The sequence below is a fragment of the Carcharodon carcharias genome, chromosome 7 (assembly GCF_017639515.1).
Source record: "Carcharodon carcharias isolate sCarCar2 chromosome 7, sCarCar2.pri, whole genome shotgun sequence".
NCBI lineage: Eukaryota > Metazoa > Chordata > Chondrichthyes > Lamniformes > Lamnidae > Carcharodon > Carcharodon carcharias.
Genome location: NC_054473.1, coordinates 40769042 through 40790657, shown reverse-complemented (window position 1 = coordinate 40790657; position 21616 = coordinate 40769042). Strand labels below are relative to the sequence as shown.

The 21616-nt window shown below is 40.3% G+C and overlaps 1 protein-coding gene across 3 annotated transcripts in view; it reads left to right on the top strand.

Annotated features, from left to right (window-relative positions):
• dennd6aa (DENN/MADD domain containing 6Aa) overlaps positions 1-21616 on the top strand; it is a 113782-nt gene that overhangs the window by 71272 nt on the left and 20894 nt on the right. For all 3 annotated transcript variants that reach the window (XR_005943521.1, XM_041191417.1, XM_041191416.1), the window contains 5 exons: positions 1115-1220; positions 3563-3642; positions 12518-12580; positions 16100-16155; positions 21359-21481. Coding sequence is in view for 2 of the 3 variants with exons in the window: in XM_041191417.1 (XP_041047351.1) it covers positions 1115-1220; positions 3563-3642; positions 12518-12580; positions 16100-16155; positions 21359-21481 (428 nt within the window). In the remaining variant the exon portion in view is untranslated. The remainder of the gene's footprint in view (positions 1-1114; positions 1221-3562; positions 3643-12517; positions 12581-16099; positions 16156-21358; positions 21482-21616) is intronic.

Here is a 21616-nt window from a genome sequence, read left to right as displayed (position 1 = left end):
GATCAGTGGCAAATGGAATTTAATCTGGATAAGTGTGAGGTGATGCACATGGGCAGGACAAACAAGGCACGGGAATACACGATGAATATCAGGACCCTGGGAAGTACCTTGGATCAGAGCGACATTGGTGTGCATGTCCGCTGGCCCCTTAAGATAACGGGACAGGTAGATAAGGTGGTTAAGAAGGCATATGGGATACTTGCCTTTATTAGCCGAGGCATAGAATATAAGAGCAGGGAGGTTATGCTGGAACTGTATAAAATGCTGGTTAGGCCACAGCTAGAGTATTGCGTGCAGTTCTGGAATCTGCATTATAGGAAGCATGTGATTGCACTAGAGAGAGTGCAGAGGAAATTTACCAGGATGTTGCCTGGACTGGAGAGTTTTAGTTATAAGGAGAGATTGGATAGACTGGGGTTATTTTCCCTGGAGCAGAGGAGTTTGAGAGGGGACATGATTGAGGTGTATAAAATTATGAGGGGCATAGATAGGGTAGACAGGAAGGAACTTTTCCCCTTGGTGGAGGGACAATAACCAGGGGGCATAGATTTAAAGTAAGGGGCAGGAGGTTTAAAGGGGATGTGAGGAAGAATTTTTCACCCAGAGGGTGGTGGAAATCTGGGACTCTCTGCCTGAAAGAGTGGTAAAGGCAGAAACCCTCATAACATTTAAAAAGTGTTTGGATGTGCACTTGCGATGTCATGGCATACAAGGCTATGGGCCTAGTGCTGGAAAATGGGATCAGAATAGTTAGGTACTTGATTGACTGGCGCAGACTCAATGGGCTTTTAGTACTGTAGTACTACTGTGCTGTAGACCTCTATGACTCTAATGCTGCAGGTTGATTAATTTTCCTTAAACTATGTAGCAAAGCATCTAACAGCTAGAGGTCTCTATTTTTCTCATTTACCACTTAATTTTCCAGTAAAATAGTAAATAGTTAACGTGGAAGAAATTTATATACATGGAATTACTTTAGTACTTTGGGAACTGATGCATTTTTATCGATATTTCAAACATGGGTTAAAAAAAGATTTTGTGCAATTAAATTTTCATCTTCAGTTTAAATGAAATGCAATCATTTATGTCCAGTAACTGAATTTTTCTCTTACAGTCTCTGGTGCTGCTCAGTAAACTTCCCTATGTTAACTTTTTCCATTTCCTGCTGAAGTTGATTGCACCAGAATATTTTGACAAAAATGAGCCTTGTCTAGAAGCGGGTGAGTATCTTAAACTGTTTTTATGCTGCAGCGTGGGTTTTGGGTTCGCTGAGCCACTCTCCTGCATTTATTTTTATTTTGTGCAGCCAACCCCTGGTAAATTGACTGCACTGTATGTTACAAACACAAAACTTATAAATATGTTATGTTTTGGGACTATCTGTTTCATTTAAATAAAATGGAGTAGTGAAGGGAAGTCATGTGATCTTCTCTAAATCCTGCTTGACAACAAGCCTGGGTGGCTTGGTTGACAATGAAGCTTGAATTGTTTTACTGAGAAGAAGGTGCAAGCTATTCACACTTGTAGGCAATTGCAGAAGCATCTGTGATCACTTTGGGTAGATTGTTAGGCTCCAAGTCTCGGAGGGAGTTATTACAAGAGTTGAGGATTTAGAAAATAGTTAATCAGCATTTCTACCTGAGTCAAGGCCCATATGATTCACATTGCTATGGAAATTGGCTCTTTGAGGAGAACGGGCCATAGAAAGGCAGAGAGTCCCAGATTTCCACCACCCTCTGGGTGAAAAATTCTTCCTCACATCCCCTTTAAACCTCCTGCCCCTTACTTTAAATCTATGCCCCCTGGTTATTGTCCCTCCACCAAGGGGAAAAGTTCCTTCCTGTCTACCCTATCTATGCCCCTCATAATTTTATACACCTCAATCATGTCCCCTCTCAAACTCCTCTGCTCCAGGGAAAATAACCCCAGTATTGTAGAATCAATTTACAGGGATTTTCTTGAGATATCCCTGAACCCCTCAGACAGGGCACTCTGCAACAAACTGGGAGATGGAACAGAGATAAGGGCAGCCAGACTCTATTGTTCACAGGCACAATGTGGGTAGGATCTTGCATTCAGATTGAAGAGACCAAATTCATGAGGATTTAAATGAGGCTGGCAATTTGCCTAGCTTTGGCTAGGGGAGGGATCTCCAGGTTAAACCCCACCCTTGAAAATCAGTTTGAGGATTAGAAGCTATCCAGTAGGAAAAAGAAGCAAGCTATTGGGAGAATAACTTGGCACTGGTTCCTGGAGAATGAACTGTCCACTTAAGGAACAGAGTAAAATATAACCATGGAAGGTGATTTTTCGGTAATTTTCAAGGTTAAATGTGGAGACTTTTCTGTAGTTTATGGTATAAGTTGCTGACTGAAATAGTCTTCAGTCAATGTTGCTTTTAGTTTGTTACAATAAAAGCCTTAAAACTTGAAATTTTGTTGCATGATCTTTCTGGTCAGTTACTGGAAATTCAAATATGTTTTTAAAATTTATTGGTTTCTAAGGGAAATTTGTAACATGTGGGCACTCAACATTGCATACATGAACAAAGCTGGTTTTGATATTTAGGTCAGAGTGGAGGAATAATGTTACAACAAAGATAATGAAAAAGTTTCTTGTTATGACATCCATCAGCAATAACTTACATGTATATTACACCTTTAACTTAGTAAAACAGTCCAAAATGTTTCACCGGAACGTATTCAAACAAAATTTGACACTGACGTATGTAAGGCAATAATAGGACTGGTGACCAAAAGCTTGGTTAAAGAGCTAAGCTTTAAGGAACATCTTAAGAGAAAAGAGAGAGAGCTGAAGTAATGGAAAAGTTCACAGAACAAATTCCAGAGCTTAGGGCCTCAGCAGTTGAAGGCACAGCTGCCAATCACTAAAATTAGGTACTTTGGTGGTCACAGTCTGTTATTAGGCCCAGTAAGACCTGTGGCAGTCAGGAACATCCAGTGGTTATATAGATGTTCCTTGCTGCTTGTCTAAAAGCAAATTGGTCAGCTTTGTATTGTTAGCTCCAGGGAACTTATGCTGTGAGAGCCAATGGCCGAAGAGCAATATAAAAGCAACATGTAAATCTCTTCTCTCATATTCTTTGCTAACCATCTCCAAAATTCGGTCACTTCTCTTTAACCAGCTTCTTTGAGGTGCAGAAGATATAACCATGTAAGAAAGCATTTAATCTGTAGTAATTGCTTCTCATGAACACCCAGCTGAAATCAGGAGCTTTCATTGTATGCTGTCATCCTGCTGCACGAGATGCTGATGCATCCAAATCCCAGGCCTCTGGACTGCCACAAGGCTTCCCAATTTAGTTTCGCTTGCTATTGACAATTGCAGCACTGTGTTTGACAGCTGGTTTGGCTAGAACATTCTATTTTTACAATTAGTAATTAAGCACAAAGGAAAATACATCTAATCTGTTCTGGTAATGCAGAAATACATTAATTGGCTTTATACTGTTAGCGTTCAGTTGTAATTATAGCCTGAATATAACTTTTTTCAAATGGTAACCAATAACTTAAAAATTTTATTTTCTTTCTCCTTTTTCCAGCCTGTAATGATCTAGATCGTTGGCCTGCACCAATCCCAGGAAGGACACTAAATCTTCCCACAATGGGGGTGGTTATAAAGGTACAATTATTAAAATCTTATTAGTTTTAACCTCAGATCAATTACACAAATATTAAATGCGATTTCACAAGTTAAATGCCTTATCATCAGGGCCCATTTTAAACATCAAACCAAAGTACAATTAAATCTCTTTGTTTCCTCTGAGTTCTGTGAGAAACTAAAGTCCTGATGATCTCATCTGGAAAATTTACCAACTTTGATTGTATTTCAGAGCAAACGTAATGTCAATAGATAGACACTGTAATTAACACTTCAGCTGTGCATATTGTAATTTGCTTTCCTTATTTCATTTGGTTCAGTAATTTATCCTAATCGTTCCATTTCATTATTTTGTAGAGGCTCACTATTCAGTCAAAAATAGGAAGAGGAGAGAAAGAAATGGGTTATCAAAGTTGATCTAAATTGTTTTAGAAGAGTGACTTTTGTCCCAGAAGTGAGAGATATGTCTAATGAATCCCTTTGTTATATTTTGGGCATCTCACTTCTGTCAGAGATTTTGTCATGAACTGAAAAGAGGTTAATGTAACAATATTTAAAAAGATATTGAGTTAGCGAAAAAGTACTTTGACTCTTGGCGAGTTGCTTGAAGGAATCATTAGAGATACTAATCTTTTCGAACATAATTTAGCAAGGTACCACAGAATAAGCTTCTGATGGGGGCCATGTGGATTTGAAGAGCAGATTGTTAGGTGGATAAAGAATTACTTCCATTGTTGTTGGCCGGGGTGCCCGACCTTTTCACGTGGGGCTGTATTTCAATTTATTTCTTAGTTAGTGGGATGATGAGTAAATTTCAGAAAGATGAGGTTTAACACAGCAATATACATGAATTTCAAAACAAATCAACATCAAAGCAATCAATTAATATTTTTTTAAAAGTGTAATTAATAAAAATTACCATTAAAAAGTACAAGGCAGCAAAGCTAACCAATAAAACCTTTTTTGCTTAAGAAGCAGAGCTAGGGAGAGACAGACTGGACGCTAAGTCCTGGTCACCAGGGAAGGGGTAAGGACGGGTTGGGCCAAGGAGTTTGGTTTAATTAAACTGACCTTGCATTCATCTCTGGTGGCACACAGTCTGAGCTGGCCTCGGTGGGATTCATATGAAAGTGGAGGTCAGAAGCAGGTTGCCTTTCAGCCTAGGCTTTTCCTCCTCTCCTGGCCTGCCTTGTAGATAGGCTTTGGAGAGGGAGGAGGAGAAGGAGAGAGGAGAAGAAGTATCTGTGCCCGGCTCACTCCTAGTCTCGGGCTTCATGCTCTCCCCACCCAGACCTGCGAGCTTTGGACATTTTACGGCTGAGTAGGAATTCAGGATGGCTGTTAAGGTGCCAAGATATGCTTTTGCATTCCACCCTGTCTGAGACTCAAATTGCCCTGGGTGGTGGGCTGGGTGGGTTCTGTTGCTGCAAGTTCTGTTCCTCATGGCCTCCCTGACCCATTTCACCATCTTGACCCTGGTGCTCCTTTAGGCAACCAGCACCTGCGCAGGAGGGCAAGCGTGAGAGGAAGTGTGTGACCAAAGGTGGAGAGAATGTAACATAGTCACTCTCACATTCACTGGTGAGCCTATCAGCCGCAAACACAGAAGGGTAACAGTCCGTAAATGGAGGAGCACTCCTTGCAGATCTGTCACTTGCACTTACCTGTATTTTGAACAGTGAGTCTGTGTGCTGGATGGAGAGGCATGGTGGGCCATATTATGACCCATGGGCTATAGTTGGACAACCCTGTTGAAGACAGATGGTTGATATTAACACCAGTGGTTCTGTGTGCGGATCAGTTCCTCATGGAGTCCCACAGGAAATAGTGTTGGGGTCGTTGCTCTTCACAATTTTACTAAGGATGATTGTATTGACAGAACTACCTGTAAGTTTGAGTGACAATGGTTTATGCTGATAATAGAAGCTTAGGTGAGGCAATGAGCTTAGATGGGTGGGGTATAAAGAACAGGACTTCAGCAAAGAGAGTGGGGCTGTAAAGAGTGAGACTACAGCGAGACTTTATTGAGAAGTCACTGACTCAGAGGGAGCTGGGAGGAGCAGCAGCAGAGAGGCGGACCTGCAGAGGAATGCAGCTCAGCTTCCAGTGCATGCTGAGTTTGAGAAAAATATTCGAACACTGACCCCTCAGAAAAGTAGTTTGTTGATTGGTGAGCAACTGCTGTTAGGGACTCTCTGTATAGACTAAAATTTTTTGAAAATGCAACTTTTAAATAATGCAAAATACCTACCTTATAATTAATTTAGAGACACTAGCAGAAGGGAAGTAAGAAATTCACGTATCCATTATTACTTTTATTCTTAACTGATGACATATATTGGTATCATTTAAATTAATACAGTAAGTGGGGTGAGAGGAGGCATTAATTTAATTCAAAATTGATGAAGAAAATAATTAATTAGTTACTTAATTAAGATGCAATAAGGATGGCAGGCAGATGATGTGTTGTAACTGCAGAATCTGGGAGCTCCTGGCTGCCAGTGTGATCCAAGACAACACATCTGCAGTAAGTGTCTGCAGCTTGAAGAGCTTGGACTCAGAATCAATGAGTTGGAGAGTGAGCTGCAGACATTGCGACACATCAGGGAAGGGGAATGTTACCTGGACACTTTGTTTCATGAGGCGGTCACACCCCATAGGATATAGGGTCTTCTGTTTTGGTTGGTGGTCAGGGACAGGAGGATGTGACTGCATGTGAGGCAGGTAAGGAGATCGAGAAGGTAGAAGTAGAGAAGCCTCAGCCCTTGCAATTGTCCAACAGGTTGGAGGTGCTTGCAACAAGTACGATGAGTGGGGACTGCAGGATGGATGAGCAAATTGACCATGGTATATGAAGCCATTCAAGTAAGGCAGCTAACGTGAATGTAATGACATTAGGGGAAGTATATGAGGGGAATAGACGCAGTTCTCTGCAGCCGAGAGTGAGAGTCCAGAAGGCTGTGTTGCCTGCCCGGTGCCAGGCTTACGGACATCTGCTCTGGGCTGGAGAGGAACTCACAGTGGGGGGGGGAAGATCCAGTGGTTGTGTCCATGTAGGCGCCAACAACATAGGTAGGATGAGGAAGGATGTCCTGCTTGGAGAGTATGAGCAGATAGGTGCTGAATTAAAAAGCAGGACATCAAAGATAATAATCTTAGGATTATCTGGAGCAAATTGGCATAGGATAAATAAGATTATAGAGTTAAATGCTTGGCTCAAAGAATGGTGTGGGAGAAATGGGTTTCGATTCTTGGGGCACTGGCATTAGTATTTGGGGAAAGTGGGAGCTGTACCATTGGGATAGTCTTCAACTGAAGTGTGCTGGGACCAGTGTTCTGGCGTGCTGTACAACTAGTGCAGTAGAGAGGGCTTTAAACTGAATAGTGGGGATCATGGAAGATGCGATAAGCTAAAGAGAGAGGGGAAGGTAAAAACGCAGGGTAGCACTAAGTGCAATGGCTATCAGAGTGTGACAGAAATGGAGCATACAGACATAGAGTGTGGCAGAAGTTAACGCTAAAGATTGCAAAAATAGTAAGGTAGAATTAAAGGCAAATTATCTGAATGCACACAGCATTTGCAACAAGGTGGATGATTTGATGGCACGAAAAGTAAACATATGACCCAGTTGCCATTACAGCGATGAGCCTGTAGGATGACCAAAGTTGGGAACTGAAAGTTCAAGGGTATTCGCCATTTAAGAAGGATAGGCAAAAAGGAAAAGGAGTAAGTGTTGCACTGTTAATAAAGGATGAGATCAGTACATTAGTGAGATGGGGTATTAGATTGGAAGATCAAGATGTAAAATCAGCCTGAGTGGAGCTAAGAAACAGCAGGGGGCAGCAAACTTTAGTAGGAGTTGCCACCAAAAAGCAGTGGTAATGTAGGGCACAATATAAATCAGGAAATTAGAGGTGCATGTAACAAGAGTAACAGTAATCATGGAACACTTCAATCTACATATAAACTGGATAACCTAATTAGCATTAATGCTGAGGCTGACAAATTCCTGGAGTGTATACACAATGGTTTTCTAGAACAGTATGTTGAGGAATCAGCCAGAAAGTAGGCTATTTTAGACCTAGTATTGTGCAATGAGAAAGGGCTAATTACTAATATCGTTGTAAAGGAGCCTTTAGAGAAGAGTGACCTTAACATGATACAATTTTGCATGAAGTTTGCAAGTGATGTCGTTCAATCCGAAACTAGTGTCTTTATTCTAAATAAAGGAAACTACAAAGATATGAGGGCAAGTTGGCAGAGGAAGATTGGGGAACTACATTTAAAAGGTATGACAGTAGACAGCCGGTGGCTAGCATGTAAATATTAATACATGGTTTACAACAAATCTGCATTCCTTTAAGACATAAAAAAACCAACAAGAAAAGTGATCCAACCATGGCTAACAAGAGAAGTTAAAGATTCTGTTAGGTCAAAGAAAGAGGCATATAAATTTGCCAAAAAAGTAGTAACCCTGAGGATTGGGAGCACTTTTAAATTCAGCAACGGAGAACCAAGAAATTGATAAAGAAAGAGAAAATAGGTTATCAAAGTAAGCTAGTGAGGAACTTAAAAACAGACTGTAAAATGTTCTATAGGCATGTAAAAAGGAAAAGGTCATTGAAGACAAATGTGGGCCCATCGCAGACAGAGAATGGAGAACTTATTTATTGAGAAAATGGCTGAGAAACTAAACAAGTACTGTGTCTGTCTTCACGGAGGAAGATACAAAAAGCCTTCCTGAAATATTGGAGAGTCAAGGGACAATGCGATTGAGGATCTGAAAGAAATTAGTATTTGTAAAAAAAAAAATTGTGCTGGAGAAATTAATGGGACTAAAAGTTGATAAATCCCCTGGACCTGATGATCTACATCCCAGAGTGTTGAAAGAGGTGGCTGAAAAGATAGTGGATGCCTTGGTGATCATCTTTCAAAATCCTACAGACTCTAGAATGGTGCCTGCAGATTGGAAGGTAGCAAATGTAACCCCATTATTTAAAGGAGGGAGAGAACTACAGACCTGTTAGCCTGACACCAGCATTAGGGAAAATGCTAGAATCTATTATAAAGGATGTGATAACTGGTCACTTAGAAAATAATGGTAGAATTGGGCTGAGTCAACATGGATTCATGAAAGGAAAGGAAAATCATGATTGACAAACCTGTTGGGAGTTTTTTGAGAATGTTTTGAGCAGGATAGATAAGAGGTAACCAGTGATGTGGTGTATTTGGATTTTCAGAAGGCTTTCAGTAAAGTCCCACAAGAGGGTTAGTAAGCAAAATTAGGGCACATGGGATGGAGGTAATATACTGGCATGGATTGGGGACTGGTTAATGGACAGAAAGCAGAGAGTAAGGACAAATAGATCACCCTCAGGTTAGCAGGCTGTGGTTAGTGTGATACCACAAGGATCAGTGCTTGGGCTCCATTTATTCACAATCTATATAAATGATTTGAATGTGGAGACCAAATGTAATATAACCAAGTTTGTTGATGACACACAACTCATTGAGAATATGATTAAGGCAAAAAGCAATGTTAACTCTGATATTCTCTCCACAGATGCTGCCAGACCTGTTGAGTTTTTCCAGTATTTTATGTTTTTATTGATGGGAGTATGAGTTATGAGGAGGATGCAAAAAGGCTTCAAAGGATTTAGACAGGCTAAGTGAGTGAGCAAGAAGATGGAATATAATGTGGAAAAATGTGAAGTTTTGCTCTTTGGTAGGAAAAACAGAAATGCAGGGTATTTTTTAAATGGGACGAGATTGGGAAGTGTTGATGTCCAAACAGACCTGGTTATTCTAGTTCATAAGTCACTGAAAGCTAACACGCAGGTGCAACAAGCAATTAAGAAGGTAAATGCTATGATAACCTTTATTGTAAGAGGATTTGTCTGCAGGAGTAAGAAAGTCTTGCTGCAGTTGTATAGAGCCTTAGTGAGACCACACCTGGAGTATTGTGTGCAGTTTTGGTTTCCTTCCCCAAGGAAGGATATACCGGCCATAGAGGGAGTGCAACAAAGGTTCTACAGACTAATCCCTAGGATGGCGAAATTGTCCTATGAAGAGAACTTGAGGAGACTGGGCTTGTATTCTCTAGATTTTAGAAGAACGAGAGATAACCTCATTGAAGTGTACAAAATTCTTATAGGGCTCAACAGGGTATGTGCAGGAAGGATGTTTCCCCTGGCTGGGGTCTCTGGAAGCAGGAGGGAGAGTCTCAGAATACGGACCAAGATGAGGAATTTCTTCACTAAGAGGGTGATGAATCTTTGAAATTCTCTGCCTCATGGGCTGTGGTGGCTTAGTCATTGAATATGTTCAAGACTGAGATTGACAGATATCTACATATTAAAAACATCAAGGGATATGGGGATAGTGCAGGAAAATAGTATTGAAGTAGAAGGTCAGCCATGATCTCATTGAATGTCAGAGTGGGCTTGAGGGGCTGAATGTCCTACTGCTACTATGTTCCTATGAAAAGAGACTGCAATCTAACCTAAATGCAATGGGGGTAAAGGCCCACATCTGGCTTTTAATGTGTTATGCTTGTGGGTAGTGCAAACGGCAAGCATGTAAATATCATACAGGCTTCAACTGAAGTTTGCTGAATGTGATTGAACCCTTGTGAACCTATAGAGATAATATAATAAGTATCATGAGTCTATAAGAAAAGCAGATATAATATTAGTTATTTCTCAAGCAATCTAATATAAAACTAAAAGCACGACAGTGGCCTTCTACAAGACTTTGATCAGGTCTCATTCAGAGTATTGTGTCCCTTTTTGTGAGCTTGGTCCGTAATAGATGCCCTGGAAAAGGTTCAGAGCAGAACTACCTGTGATGAATATGTAGCTCATGGTTCAAGTTACTATTTTAGAGGTAATGTTTAGTTCTGGGAAGATTGTTGTTACGAAGGTCAGGTAAGTAAATACTGGGCTTTAGAGATAGCCAGAACACCTAAAAGAAAATGGCAACTCAGAAGGTTAACTACATTTGTTTAATAGGGTCAGAATAGAAAAGATGGAGCCATAAAACAGCAGGTGGACTTACTTAACTGGAGACCTAGAGACATGATGTCTACACTGATTGCAAAGAAATGTTGTCCTGTGAGATGTTTTGTTTTGGGAATTAGAGCTAAATTAGTTTAAAAGAGTTCAGTGAGCCCTGAAAGGCTGTGTCATCATGGAGATGGGCAGAACTTAGGAATGTTCTCTGGTTTCAATTTATCTGTGTGTTTGCTGGGAGAGGTTTGGTTGCAGTTTGGATCTTGTGGTTTCACAGTTCACAGAGAAGCCCTGGGAGCTGTTAGCAGGCTGCAGGCAGTTCAGGCTCAGCAAAGTCTTGGGGAGCTGAGAAGGTAGCGATAGGTCACTGGTTCTGTGTCAGGTGATTAGTACTCAGAGAAGACCTGGGAGCCTCTTATAGATTGGTGCAGCCAGGAGACTGGAATTCAGAGAAACCCAGGGGCAGTACCAGCTTAATGAAGCTAGCAGTCTGTGGAAAAGTTGGAATTGTGCTGGTAATTTGGGGAGATGGTGGCATAGTAATAATGTTGCTTGGATAGTAATGCAAAAGCCCAGACTGAACCTCTGGGGACCCGGTTTCAAATCCCATCACGGCAGCTGGTGGAACTTAAGTCCAATTAATTAATCTGGAATTGAAAGCTAGTCTCGGTAATGGCGAACATGAAACAATAATCAATTGTTTCGAAAAGCCATCTGGTTCATGACTGTCCTTTAGGGAAGGAAATTTACCGTCCTTGCCTGGTCTGGCCTACATGTGACTCCAGACCTACAGTAATGTGGTTGATTCTTAACTGCCCTCTGAAATGAGTTTGCAAGTCACTCATTTCAAAACCATTAGGGATAGGCAACAAATGTTGGCCTTGCCAGCGATGTCCATATACCATGAAAGAAGAAAAAATATAGAAGCAGGAGTACAGCTTTGTGAATTCTGAAGAATGCAGTCACAGGATAAGAGATTGAACCATTGGGAGGTGAGCAGTGATTGAGGCAGCCTGAGTCAGAGCGACTTTTGAGGGAATTCAGAAGCTAGATCTTCAAAAGGGAAGAGTTGAAATCTCTCATGAAGGAGACAGAGTTTTAACAGGATATTGTGACTCAACGTGGACACTGACATCTGAGTGGGTTGCTGAGAAATCCAAAGGAATCTGTCTTGGTCACATCTGCCATTTAATGTTTGACCATAGTTTGCCAGTAATTTCATATTTACCTCCTGTTAATTCTGAATGTTAGTGTATAAGATACACATTGTAAATTGTTTTGCTTTTCTGACTTCTTGTACTAAAGTTTATTTTATTTGTTTAAAACCGTGCAATTTTGTGGCTTTATTCTCCTGGTGGATAAGTGGGATTTCAAACTTTGTCTACTTTAAACAAAAAGTTATTGGTCCCTAACTTTATCGTAACACACTAGATTGATAACTAGTTTCAAAGATCTTTGTGACTCATAGTCACTGTGCTGTCCTGGAACTCAGTTTGTGAACTTTCAGAGGTGGGTAGGTAGAGAGAAATTTGCCAGAATTCCTCTCCCGCCAGCCCCGTCTGACCACCATCCCCCCCTGCCAGTCGAGTTGGCCTAGAGCTTTTATTTAGGCTTTGTTCCTGTCTCTTTCAGGTGATTACATGGTTTCTGGTGGGTGGAGAAAATTAAAAGATGGGTGAGGGGGTGGTGGGAGATGTGGTCATTAACTGTAATGTGACTGAGACAGGCTTGATGGGCCAGATTTTTTCTGTCACTCAATTTTGTAAGTGTATATGTCAAATAAATACAGATTCAAATGCTTACGGTACAGTTGTCTTTCATTATGCAATTCTTGGGTTCATCATGCATCATCAAAAATGTTGTGTTTTCTCCTAATTAATAATAGGCTAGGATTCCTACTGGGCAAGACAAACCTGGTGCAACACAGATAATACAATCTGGAGATGAGGTAAGGTCATGTGGAGAATATGGTATTACAGGATATTGGTATTATTGATTATGCCAAAGGTTAGACCTGATTTCTGTGGAAGATGTATTAATTTTGCTACTTGAAAGCTTTGAAGTCAGTAATATGGCACTTTTGTAGGGAGAGATGGTCCAAATTATACCTTCCTTACAGTTAAATTTGGAGTTTCACATTTGTTGGTGAAATCAATCTATCTCTAATGTGCTGTTTCTCCATGTGGGGAGAGACTAGAACTAGGGGCACAATTTAAAAATAAGGGGTCTCCCATATAAGTTGGAGATGAGCAGAAATTTTTTCTGAAGGTTGAGAATTTTTGGAGCTCTGTTCCCCAGAGAACAGCAGAGGTAGGGTCATTGAATATTTTTCAGGCAAGGGTAGATAGATTCTTGACTAACAAGGGAGTCAAAGGTTATCGGAGGTAGGCGGAATGTGGAGTGAGGCCACAATCAGATCAGCCATGATCTTATTGAATGGTGGAGCAGGTTCAAGGGGCTGAATGGCCTAATCCTGCTGCAAATTTGTGTTTGTATGTGATTTCACTTTAGGAGATAGGAAAATCTGGTGGGTTCTTGCCAACCTCCTACTTCCTCGCTACATTTGAAGCACTTTCATATGTTATTTCTCCTGCTGAACTTTAAAAAAGACTGAAAAAATCATGTGCACATATATGCTGCATGTTTGTTAATTGCTTATTTTCATTTTCTGGCCATAAGCGCCAGGATTAATTGGAGTTGGTAATATCTGTAGGAGTGACCAACACACAGTCCTTATGGAGACAAAGTCCCGTTTTCACATTGAGGGCACCCTCCTTTGTATTGTGTGGCACTATCACCATGCTAAATGGGATAGATTTTGAACAGATCTGGCAACTCAACATTGAGCAACCATGAGGTGCTGTGGGCCATCAGCATCAGCACAATTGTAGTCAACCACGATCTGTAACCTCATGGCCCAGCATATCCCCACTCTACCATTACCACAAAGCCAGGGGATCAGCTCTGGTTCAATGAAGAGTGCAGGAGGGCATTCCAGGAGCAGCACCAGTCATACCTAAGAATGAGGTGTCAACCTGGTGAAGCTACAACATAAGGTTACTTGCATGCCAAACAGCATGAACAGCAACTGATAGAGCTGTGCAATTCCACAACCATCGGATCAGATCTAAGCTCTGTAGTCTGCCACATCCAATCGTGAATGGTGGTGGACAATTAAACAACTGACTGGAGGATGATGGAAGAGCCCAGCACGAGTGCAAAAGATAAGGCTGAAGCATTCGCGATAATTTTCAGCCAGAAGTGCCAAGTGCATGATCCATCTCGGCCTCTAGAGGTCCCCAGCGTCACAGATGCCAGTCTTCAGCCACTTTGATTCACTCCTTGTGATATTAAGAAACACTGAAGGCACTGGATACTGAAAGGCTATGGGCCCTGACAATATTCCAGCAATATTGCTGAAGACTTATGCTCCAGAACTTGCCACGCCCCTAGCCAAACTGTTCCAGTACAGCTACAACACTGGCATCTATCCGGCAATGTGGAAAATTGCCCAAGTATGTCCTGTACATAAAAAGCAGGGCAAATTGAACCTGACCAATTACCGCCCCATAGCCTACTCTCCATCATCAGTAAAGTGATGGAAGGGGTCATCAACAGTACTATCAAGCAGCACTTGCTTAGCAATAACTGGCTCTCTGATGCTGAGTTCAGGTTCTGCCAGGGTCACTCAGCACCTGATCTCATTACAGCCTTGGTTCAAACACAGACAAAAGAGCTGAACTCCAGAGGTGAGGTGAGAGTGACTGCCCTTGACAGCAAAGCAGCATTTCATCGAGTGTGGCATCAGAGACCCCAGCCAACGATATCCACATCCCGTAAATGAATAAAAAAAAGATAATCCTAACATTTGCCCCATTCGCCAGTGACTAATTTCATCAAGAGATCCTTGACTAGGCATTCAGTCTCTAACTTAGGTACAGGATTTTTTTAAATGAATTTAGCAGTGGACTAACGCTGGTGCAGATTTGGTGCAGGCAGTCACATTGCTGAATTGGACTAGTGGGGCACAGTTTCAAAATAAGAGATCTATTTTAAAAAGGAAATGAGGAGGAATTTCTTTTCTTAGAGTTGTTAATATTTAGGATTCTCTATCTCAGAGAGCAGTGGAGACTGGGTCGTTGAACATATTCAATGCTGAGTTAGACAGATTTTTGATCCATAAAGGAGTCGAGGGTTATGAGGGTTAGGCAGGAAAGTGCAGTTAATCAGATCAGCCATGCAGGCTCGAGGGACCTAATGGCCTTCAGCTGTTATTTTTTGTTGTTATGTTCATATGCTTTATGTGTAGAGCTTATGTGTAGGGCATGGTGCTTACTAGTTTCTACTCCACTGAATCTTTGCAGCGTAATGCCTGCTGCACTCCAGTACTTTTCCCAATTGTTAGCCTTGATGGTGGATGTTATCAAGTTATTCAACCAGATCAGGTACCGCAACAAAACTCAATCCAGTTGTTGCCCTGATATCCACATCAGCAAATTTCCAGGAGGAGGCATTAGACAGCATTTAGGAGTGGGAACCTTGGTCAGTTTGTTTCTCCCTCCTAACCGAAAGCACTGAGACAAGTTGTGACAGTTTTTTTTCAATTCGTTCATGGGATGTGGGCCTCGCTGGCTGGGCCAGCATTTATTGCCCATCCCTAGTTACCCTTGAGAAGGTGGTGGTGAGCTGCCTTCTTGAACCACTGCAGTCCATATGGAGTAGATACACCCACAGTGCTGTTCAGATAATCAAACCGACCATGGACCAGGAATCAAACTAATGTGATCTTCCAGTCTATTTGGCTTAACTGGTCATTAGCTAGACTGGCTGAACCATTGGGGGAATGTTTCTTTTTGCTACCAACATAAGCCAAATATAATGTAGGTTCCACTGAAATTGTCAAGATCAAGAAGGCAGGATAAATATCAATAGTGATAAGTTACAATTGTTAATTCATGTACCCTTTGCTTATATTGACAGAAGATACTCCTCTAGTAAATTAGGATAAAGTAAATCCAGAACCCAAATAGCATTAAATCAATTATTATAGTCATCTATGGAAGTTGTGTTCTCCACCTGCCTGGCAAGGGCTAACTCTAATGCTAGCAATGTGCCATAGTGTGTTTCATTAATTTGTACACATGCAGTGATGCATGGAATTTTAATTTTGTAGCATTTCTCAAAAAAAGTAAGCCTTTAACACACTTAGCAATTTTCAGTTTTTCAATTGCTGTGATGTGAAATAAATATTATGCATATAATAATCAAATTATTAAATTATTTATTTTGTGAAATTATGCATTTCACCAAGACAGCAGTGTTTTTTTTATATATCAATGATCTTAACAAATTGCTACAGGTAGAAAACTTAATGCTGGACAGCTCACAAGCTAGTAGATTGTTCACTTTAGTCTTATAGTATGAATTCAGAGCCCATGCTGAATTTTGATTTTTTTGCTTCTTATAGACTGACACACAAGTCTCTTTTGCACTCCCTACAATCCATGAAGTAGACTTGTTCAGGTAAGGAGCACAGTATTTACTTGATAAATGAGAAGTAGAACAATCTAAATTCTATAACAAAGTAAAGACCCCATTATATCTATTTTATTATCATAAACAGCAAATGAATTATAATCAACAGCATAATGCATAATAAAATTGTTATTGCCATGTATCTGATTTTGCACGTGCTAGTCACTTGTTGAGTTCTGTATCTTAAAATATCTGAGATGTAAACAATCAAAAACCAATTACTTGGCTAATAGGGAGTTTGCATTGAACAGAGGCATGGGGTTTTCACATGATGCCTCTTTAACATTCCAAGCGTAGCAATGGCTCCATGTATATCCTGTTGAGTATATTCCCTATCCAACCCTAAAAACAATTCCAGGCTGTAAAACAGCCTATTGTGGTAACATGCTGTAATATTATGCAGAAAAACGTAGCTTTTCTTTTACTCTGTGAGCGTACATGCACATGTGAGAAGGAGGGGAGGCGTATGCACATTTAATGTAGAGAGAAAGTGTAATGCTTCTGTTAAGAAAGAAATAGAATATAAATCAACTTAACTAAGTGTTAGAGAAGGTGTACAGCAAAATATAAATCAACTTACCTAAGTGTTAGAGAAGGTGTAACAACAACATGAATTTACATAGCACCTTTAACAGTAAAATGTCCAAAGGTCCTTCACAGGTGCATTATCAAGCAAAATGTGACACTGAACCACACAAGATATTAGGACTGATGGTCAAAGAAGTAGCTTTCAAGGTCTTAAAGGAAACAAATTTTAGGAGGGTAGTTCCAGAGTTTAAAACTATCGGCAGCTGAAGGCACGGCTTCCAATGATGGATTAAAATCAGGATTAAGCAAAAGTTCAGAATTAAGGAGAGCACAGTTCTTGGGGAGTTGTAGGGCTGGAGGAGATTATAGATATTAGAAGGGGTTTGAAAGCAAGGATGAGAATTTTAAAATCAACAGGATTTGGTGCCAGATAGGACATGGGCTGCAGAGCTTTAGGTAGCCTCAAATTTATGAAGTGTAGATCCTGGGAGGCTGGCCAGGTGCACATGAGAATAAAGCATATAGCTAACAAAATGCCTGATGGTTTCAGTAGCCAAATGAACTGCGATGGAGTGGAATTGGCCAGCTTTGGGCCATCCCTGAAATTTAGGACTCAGGCAGCATAAATCACACCTGCCACTCTCCATTGCCAGCAACACCACCGGGAATGGTGGCTGCTACTGGTAATACTGCAGGGACTTCACCATGAATCATCGCTGGATCCCTGGACTCAGGAGAGTGAGGTGGCGTGTGGAGATTGCAAGAGAGTGGGATAGGTGGGTTGGAGGCAATGGCAGGGTAATGGCTCTCAGCAGTGTTCTCCCTCCTCCTCCACACCCCCCCCCCCCCCCCAAATATTGTATGGACCCATTCCCACCTTCAGCTTAAAACGGAGGAGGTTTTCCTGCCTCTGGGAGATTAATATGCAGCCTCTCCCATGATTAAATGGACCTAGCCACCATGTTTCCTGTCGCAACAAACTGAATTAAATTCAACCCAATGGCTTTAGTATCTCAATATTTAACTGGATAATATTTCTGCTCATCCAGCACTGAGTATTGAGCCAACAGCCTGACAAATTTAGAGGCAATGGAGTAGGTCCAGATGGATGGTGGTGTGGTAGAACTGGGTGTTGTCAGCATACATATGGAAACTGACTCTATTTTGGAGGATAATGTTGAGGCACAGCATGTAGATGAGAAATAGGAGGGGGCCAAAGAAAGAAACTTGGAGGAGACCTGAGGTAATGGTGCGGAAGCAGAAAAGAGGTGTTTCTCTGCCTTCAACTAGACAGATAAAAATGGAACAAGGTGAGTTTAGCTGAATGATGGTGGACATGCATTGGAGCAGGATGGTGTGGTAAGCCATGTTAAAGGCTGAGTAGATCAAGGAGATTTAGTTTACCTTTGTCACAGTCATGTGTATATCATTGATAAGAATTGTTTCAGCTCTCAGGGCCTAGCAACTGAAAGCATGGTGGAGCAATGAAAGCTGGGGGTGTGCAGGAGGCCAGAACTGGAGATGTGCAGAGGGTTGTATGGTTGCAAAGTGAGAGAGAGGAGATGAGAAAATAGAGGGATAGAAAATCAAGGTTAAAGTTTTAAAATTAAGGCATTGCTGGATCTGAAGCCAGTGTAGGTCAGCAAGCACAAGGGTGATAACACTTCGTAAGAAATTAGTATTTAAGGTGCTTTAATTGCCACCTATGCATCTAGACACAGTACTTAAAGTGAAGCAAAAACAAGACAGGATTCAGTGGAATACAAATTTTGCACATACTTTTATGATTGTTTTAAATTAAGATGAATAAGTAAATAGTCAATTACATATCTATTTAAATGTTTGATAATGAAGCTAATTGGTGACACTAAGGATGGAATTATGCTATAGGTAATGACTGATGTTAGATGAAGTGAGATTAAAGTATTATGTTAAATTCCAGGGCTCAATTCTGCTGCTGGTGTTAATTGTAAAAGTTTTAGGTGAACTGGATATACGTTTAAAAAGGAAGAGAATCAGATGATCAAGCCAAGAGGTACAGAAATGTGTGAGACAGTTGACATGCAAAAGATAGTGTGACTGAATGTTGAATAAGTGGTAAAGAGAACAAGAGTATAGGCTGTTTTACATGTGTCTTTGAATCTGTATCTGCACAACACTCAATTTTTGTTTTGTCTGTCTGGAACTAGTCAGAAAGGTGATTCACGCTGGAGGAGAACCAGTTTCAAAATGAAAACTTGTGAATTCTTGAGGAATGTAGGTTTAAATGTCAGTTTCACTCTCATTTATGCCTATGTTGAGTTTGCAGTCTTGGCTTTTTGATATAGGAAGGAGGGTAAGCGATAAAGAACTTTCCACTCACTTACCTCCTTAAATCAAATTTCAGATAGCATTGGCAGAAACATATGAGTAGATTTGCCTACCTGGCCATCTGCTTAACCACAAGTGGGACATTCACAGGAGGACCAATAAGGGAGGGGGAAAAGCATTGAAAAGGAGCATTAGCCATAGTAACAAAACAAAGTCTTTGTATTATAAATATTTGAATGAAATAAGCACTTTCCAAGTCTCAAATAAACTAAATTTCTAGCCAAAAATTTGGCCCCAGATAGTAAATTTGCAAATCTGCATGTGATACAAAAAAATCGCAATCTCCAGCAGAGCTTCCAGGATACTTTCAAATGTCCTTTATGGATCAAATAGCAACTATAATTGTTCCACAGCCATCTTTTTTAATTGCAACAACTAAATTGCCAAAACTTTATTTAACTGTCTTTTATTTTACTTTTGTTTGTTGAGAACTCTTGTAGATTTAAGAATTTTTCATTCAATTAACAAAAGATTGTTAACCACAGAGGGGATTGAATTTGGATACAAGCCATGATTAAACCATGACTTTGATGGGTTTGTGGGAGTATTTCATCTCTGTAAAGTCTAATCGTAAATCAGTAATTGTTAAATGAAATAGAAAATAAGATGCATCTTGCAGTTTACCTTTTATAATATAACTGTGATTGTAACTGAAGTCCATTTTAAACTAGAAAGATGATGAATTTATACTATGGTTATGCCATATGCTAGTGTCCTTATTAGCAATTTTAATGGAGCACATTGATCACTTAAAAGTCTTTGAATCCTTGTCTTTTCCGTGTGTGCAAGGTTTTCTTTTCTTGCTTTTATTATTCCTTGCTCCTAACATTCTTCATTTTCCATTGGGAGGGTCGAGATCTTCTTGATAGCCACAGTTGATACTAATTTGTTTTACAATGGTACAGACTGGTCTGCTGATTTTTTTTGTTATTTTCACTTTTAACATTCCCTTAAAGGTGGATAACAGAACTTTGGCATTGTAGACACTGCAAATCTTTTCAAATGATTATTGTTGAATAATTGTTCATTTCTATTCCCACTTCCTTATGTGGTGCTATATTTAAAAAATAATAGAAGTGATTCCACTTTAGAATCTGCTTAATAAAAAGAAAGGCAATGTCAGAATTTATGCACAAGTCTTCTTTTGTATTGTATGTCAAAAACAGGATAAGTAAGCAAGTGTTTTATTCTGATGGTAGGGGAAGGAAAAAAAACATTCTGCTTGTGTTGTTCTTTTGTAAACTTCTACTGAGAGTTAATTTTATATGATGTACATAGGACTATCAAAAAAAGAAAGGCTTGCATTTATATAACTTCTTTCACAATCTTTGGCTGTAAAACATTTTGAGATGTCCATTGGAGTACTTTTTGAAGTGTAATCATTATTGTAATGTAGGAAATAACCAAGTTATTGGAAGAATAAGGGAGGTAGTTGTTTGTCTATTAAAAAAAAAATCACTACTGCTTCCCTGATGGCACAGTGAATAAATGCAACTTGTGGTATGGCTCTGAACCATATGAATGAAGGGGAGTCAAATCCCTGGGCTGTGTTGCGTTAATTGTATTGAGTCAAGATTATGATTGCATTGGCGTAATTAGTCACGCTGAACTGGAAAAGGCAAAATCATTCGCTATTGCATCCTTTTTTTTCTCTCTTTCTCTTTTCTCCCATGCCCCATTTTATTTCTGTTTTTCTTGTGTTTACTAGTTACCGTCTTGCAATGTCCATAGGAAGGTGCATGACAATAGCCTGCAGAAACTTTTCCTCCAGTTTTACATTTTTTGTTAAACAGAAATGCCTTGTTTCAACTCACTGTTTCCCCTAAGTCTGGCTCAGATTTCTTACTTGGTACACTTAATCCACTGCCATATCAGATTGGCCTGGATCTTCCAATCTGACTCACCCCACCCCCTGACTTCCCATCCTGAGCTGTTAACCTGACCTGACCTGACCACCCTAGCTAGCTGCCACTTCACCCACCTGCCACCCTACCCCTTACCCACTTACCTTCTCTCCGTAGGTTTTCAAAGAAGCTTTGAGACATTTAAACTCTCCCGGAATATGGCAGCTAGTGCCATAAAAAGGGTGCATGGCTTCTACACAGATTCCCTTCACTGATGTCTCCAAGGTTTCCTGCACTGTATGAGTTTGGTAAGATCCCCCATCGGGAGATTGCCAGGGGTTCTGACCCTGATCGGAAGGCTTAGGCCATTGTCTCTGAATCAAACGCTGTAAGTATAATGACAAGGATGGCATTACACTATCATAATGGTTTTTAACTTTCATTTGCAGATGTTTTTGTCCAATCTTCTTCCACATTCAGATGCTTTGGGAGCTTGTGTTACTAGGAGAACCTCTTGTTGTTATGGCACCATCACCTGCTGAGTCATCTGAAACCGTTCTGGCCTTGGTTTGGTAAAGGAATATTTTTGTAAATAAAACCTTATGGATAAAAATCATCCCTTTACTAATTCATATTGTTGTGCCTTGTAAATGCACTTAACAAATAACATATGGCTCTCACTAGAATGCAAATTTTGTGTTGTCTTG